Source organism: Centruroides sculpturatus, unplaced genomic scaffold, assembly GCF_000671375.1.
Source record: "Centruroides sculpturatus isolate CEXI.00-Female unplaced genomic scaffold, Cexi_2.0 scaffold1381, whole genome shotgun sequence".
Taxonomy (NCBI): Eukaryota; Metazoa; Arthropoda; class Arachnida; order Scorpiones; family Buthidae; genus Centruroides; species Centruroides sculpturatus.
Window position 1 is genome coordinate 182,863 of NW_019385727.1, and position 4,930 is coordinate 187,792.

Here is a 4,930-nt window from a genome sequence, read left to right on the forward strand (position 1 = left end):
AACTAGACAAAACGGGTTTTAACAAAGAAATTCAGTATAAACTAGTTTCAACTAGTTAAAACGTGTTCTAACTAAAAATGGGTTTTGACTGTAACATATATATATATATATATATATATAATTTAAATGTTTTTATTTCTTTCCAACTAAAGAATTAAAGAACCATTTTAAATAGGTTTTGTTTTGCATTACTGGTGAGTACTTACTGGTATTGCTCATGTTTTACGCAAACCAATTCAGCCAATTCCAACCATATTTAAAGTTAAGCTATCTGTCATGGTATGTAAGAATAGTCATGTTAGTTGTGTCTATCAGTAACTGTTACTCTGTAACCACAGGTTGAAATGTTTATTTTGTGTACTGTTGTATTTTTGTCATTTTATTTTAAATTCTGGAATATTTCAGTTCTAAACCTAACAAAATGAACCCATGTTTAACAATGACAATGATTATCCAGACATCAGCAGTGATAGTGTAACTGATAACTTAAAGGCAGATAATAAATTTAAAGATACTGCAAAACTGGATGAGATTACAGTAAAAGCAGCAACTAACAACTGTAATCCAGTTAAAATTAACAAAATTTATTATAAGAATGAACATTTTCAACTGTTTTTAACAGCAATCTCAGGTTATGGAATGTTCATTAAATTAAATTTAAAAAACAAAATTTATATAAAAAAAAAATCACAGTGGAAAGGATGTTCTTAACCGTGATAGACTCTCAGGAGTCTACAACATCCCAATAAAAGATCACAGATGAGATAGAGAGCTCAGTTACATCCTTGGAAGCGCTCCTTGGGCATTAGAGTAAAAAAGCACATCACAGATGTACAATGCACCAGGACCACCACAGCTCTGGGTATTTACGCCAGTGATTCCGAACTTTAACCAAGCGAGAATCATCCACAGCACACCATACACTGAACATCTAAAGTGGTTGGAAGCCTTATACATATACAAGCTAAGCAACACCTGCATCAACCACAAGGAGGAATTAAATCTGTCTTTAGCAGGCAAGCACTAGTGGATGAAAAACTATAAATTCTCGTCTCTATATATATAGCAACATATATAGTGCGCAAGCCTAGTAAAAATTCATTGGCTAACACGTATTCAAATAATATTCATATTTAATCACATTCTAAAGGAAATTTGTTGCCGCCTGAAGAAGAACTGTTGAAGGTTCGAAAACGTTCACAAAATTATAATTTTTGGTTTTTGAAGTTAATTGCACACTGGTAACAGGCTTTGAGGTATGTAATTGAAAAAAAAAATCATTAAACACATGCTGGTGATTGCATACATAGAAGAAAATTGAAGAAAAATAAAATAAAATATATATAATAGGGGTCAAATAAAGTACATATATAAGGTATCAGTAAANCTCCTCCTCACAACATCTGACTACCTGGCATAATTGGTGACTGCTCCATTTTCATTTTTTTATGGTACAGTACGGTTATTTTATGCTGCGGAACGAACTGTATGTTTTAACACGTATTTCTATGGGAAAATGCATTTCGTATAACAGACTTTTCACTTAACAGACATGCACTTGGAATGGATTAAGTACTTGATACAAGGCACCACTGTATAATAATGTAATAAAAAATTAATATAATTGTAAGAGTGCTCATTTTATTGACAAGTGAAAATAACACTTGTTAATTAAATAATGTAATAAAATTAAACTTAATAAATACAGAATTAAATAACTTAAATAACATATATATTCATATTACTCAATTGTAAATGCATGTGCACAGTAATATCTAATTGATCTTTTCTTCCAAATTATTCTAAATTAACTAATTTATTTCTAATTATTAAATTTAACACAAGATGGCAGCTTAAGTACCTATCTTTAATTTAATAAAATTCACACCTTATTCCTTGAGCAGAGCTTTTATTCTTATGTGCAAATGTTTTATATGTATTAACTTTGCTGATATCTTTAATTTAAATTGCATAATATCTTTATAATTAATTAGCCACATTGTAATCTGATTATAATCTGGCAGTATTGTTTGTTCTTTACTATATGTCAGACTTGGCTTATACATTATTAATAATTTATATTCTAAAAACATAGCATTAAAATTTTATATTGTATAGTATTTTTAAAAGTATAAAAAGCTGTTTCAAAGAAATTTTTTTAATCTACTATTTGAGAGATAATTTTAAATTTTCTTTAAATATTCCAATGACAAATAAAATTGTTAATTAGTCAACAAGTTAATAAAATTTTACAAATATTTATGAAAATACTATATATCTTAATATTGATTGAAATAAAACACTAAGTATAAATGCAATTTACTTATGTATAGCTTTTAAAAACCAAAGATAGAAATAGATAAATAAATAAAACTCACGCCGAAATTGTATAGCCAAAGATAATTTCTTGTCTAAATCAAACTTTATATTCATTCAAATCAATTACCAGTTCATATTCTTATTATTAAAAATGATTATTTCCAATACAATAATAATGACATATACATTACAATGATTAAATAATAGTTTCAATAAAATTTGAAAATATCCATTTGAACATTTTTAGTGTAAATCATACATAGTATGAAAAATTTATAGATTTAATAAATATATTGTTTATAAACTACTTTTAGTAAAATATACATTTTAAATTAGCATATCAGTTTATGTTATTAATAGTAAATAAATTAAATCACCTATTATCTAAAATTATTTTTTTAATTATTTAAATTACCTCTAAACGAGATTGTAGTGTCCTATTAGGTTCTCGGTCTGTTTCTTCTAGCCTGAGAAATGTATCTGGAAGGGCACCAAGAAGTGGTGGTAGCCAACTTTTTACAGTGCGAAGAGGAATATTATTTGTCCCCGTACTGCATGGAGTTTTTACAGATGTATCTTCAGATTGTAAATTATTTTCTGAAGATGCAGTATTAGAAGAATTTTGTCTTACATGGGCAGCAACAGACGGCAATTCATTAGTTTGTCTAGCTCTCTGAGGTATGTCTATTAACTGATGTGGGGATTGTGGGATAGTGTGTCTTATTTCAGGAGAAGAATTTATTATAGTAGGTGCTGGGGAATGAGCAGGACTTTGAACATATGGCACTGCTTGGTGATAGGACGGTGGTGGGGTTGCAGGTGAATAGCATGGTGGCAACTCATCGTTTTCAGTAGCATCAAGTTCTGCTCTTAAACGTTCATTTTCATTATCAGTGCTCATTGCAAGCAACTGATCAATGGTAGAATCAACAGCACCATTATTAGCTCGTAAAACTACTTCAATTACATCTTCATCCATTTCTGGAAACATAGTCTTAAAATCTTGCATTGCTTGATGAAATTCTAATTGAGTTACAGGACGACTCTCTGGTACTTGTTGCTGAGGTTCTTCAGTAGCCATGATTAACACAATGCGAATATATTTTCATAGAAAAATTTACAAAATTTTTTTATAAATTATTATTGGGCAAAACTAAGAAGTGATAAGCTACAAATAAATATAAAAATAGGCTGAATATAATGTTTATAATTAAAAATTTTACTTTAGATATGGGTATTAAGTAAAAATAATTCCCACTGAGGGATAAAAGTGTAAAAGAAAAATTCTGTGCATTTCCTGCACAAAAATTCACTTATCTATGATCTATCATACTGAATGAAATATTTCAACAATTAAAATTATCACACTGATGTTTTCATTATTCACTGGATATGAAAATCTGAAAGGAAAAAATTTATCACATTAACAACTTCTAGTAATCATAATTAAAAAAATACAAATATAAAATTTTAAAATAATATGCTTTCATTATTACTTGTATTATACAATTTCATTTTTTTTTTCAAATACATATTTTACTCAATCAATACTCACTTAATCTCTACTCCTTTTGCTTGTAAAACTAAGTGTTTGCATCAAATTGAAATCATATATATTCATATTACAGACACTTTTTTGAATTATTAGTTTCTGTTGTATCAGCAGTAGACTGTTTTCCATCACAGAGGGGTGTGTCTGGATGTAGTCATAGATTATCCAATATAGTTGTAAATTAATATAAATTATTGGAAAAGTGGAACTTAATTCCTTTATTTTCATTTGGCTTTGGTTTCAATTAAATAATTTATTTGCTATATAAATTTATTGAATTCATATTGAAAACATATTGAATGATAAAATTTAGAGTTGAATTTTTCTGAATCTTGTAGTAATGTTTCTTTTTTACTTTAGTTTTTCTTACTTTTTTTATTTTAGAAAATACAATTTTCAAGTATTTAAAATTTGATTTTGAAAATTTATATCCAGTACTTAAATCATGTATATTTAAGATATTTGAGAAGTGCATGGCTTGACACATAATTTGTATTGTAACAATCCATTGCTTTTGGCATTCATATCCTTCCTTTTTCATCAAGAAGGCTATAATACCAACCAAAATTAAAACTGACATGAATAAAACTAACCTCTTTATGTAAATTTGTTCCATCATTTAGAATTGCCAAGACCCTTGTTTTGACTAAAAAGTCAACTGGAATAAAACATGAATTTTTAATTTTTAACATCTCCCAAAAAATAACTGATTTTCTCCTGGAATCAACTTTCTGCTATGTTACCTGCTATATATATATATATATATATATATATACACTTCTATGGCTTTAACAGAACGATACTTTGGCCATCTGCTCCAGCATAAGATTATTATTTATGTTAATTATTACTCCCTCGTTTTTAACGTCATCACTCCAACCTACTCTTTATCTATTACTGTTAACGTTTCGGTTTGAATCTGAAACAATTGCTTTAGTTTATTTATACAAAAATTTGCAGTTGGACGTGTTAGATAAGCAAGAATTTAATTGGATCAATGGAGTCTTTTAAGGGTATATATATATATATATATATACGTGACTATTTCTGCAACTGACA

At 27.9% G+C, this 4,930-nt stretch overlaps 1 protein-coding gene across 1 annotated transcript; it reads right to left on the bottom strand.

Moving 5' to 3' along the window:
- Positions 1 to 2,675: 2,675 nt before the first annotated feature.
- On the bottom strand, positions 2,676 to 4,131 carry LOC111641581. Its single transcript, XM_023387760.1, has one exon. The coding sequence runs from the start codon at positions 3,398 to 3,400 to the stop codon at positions 2,726 to 2,728; it is 675 nt and encodes a 224-aa protein (XP_023243528.1). The 5' UTR covers positions 3,401 to 4,131; the 3' UTR covers positions 2,676 to 2,725.
- Between the last annotated feature and the right edge of the window lie 799 nt (positions 4,132 to 4,930).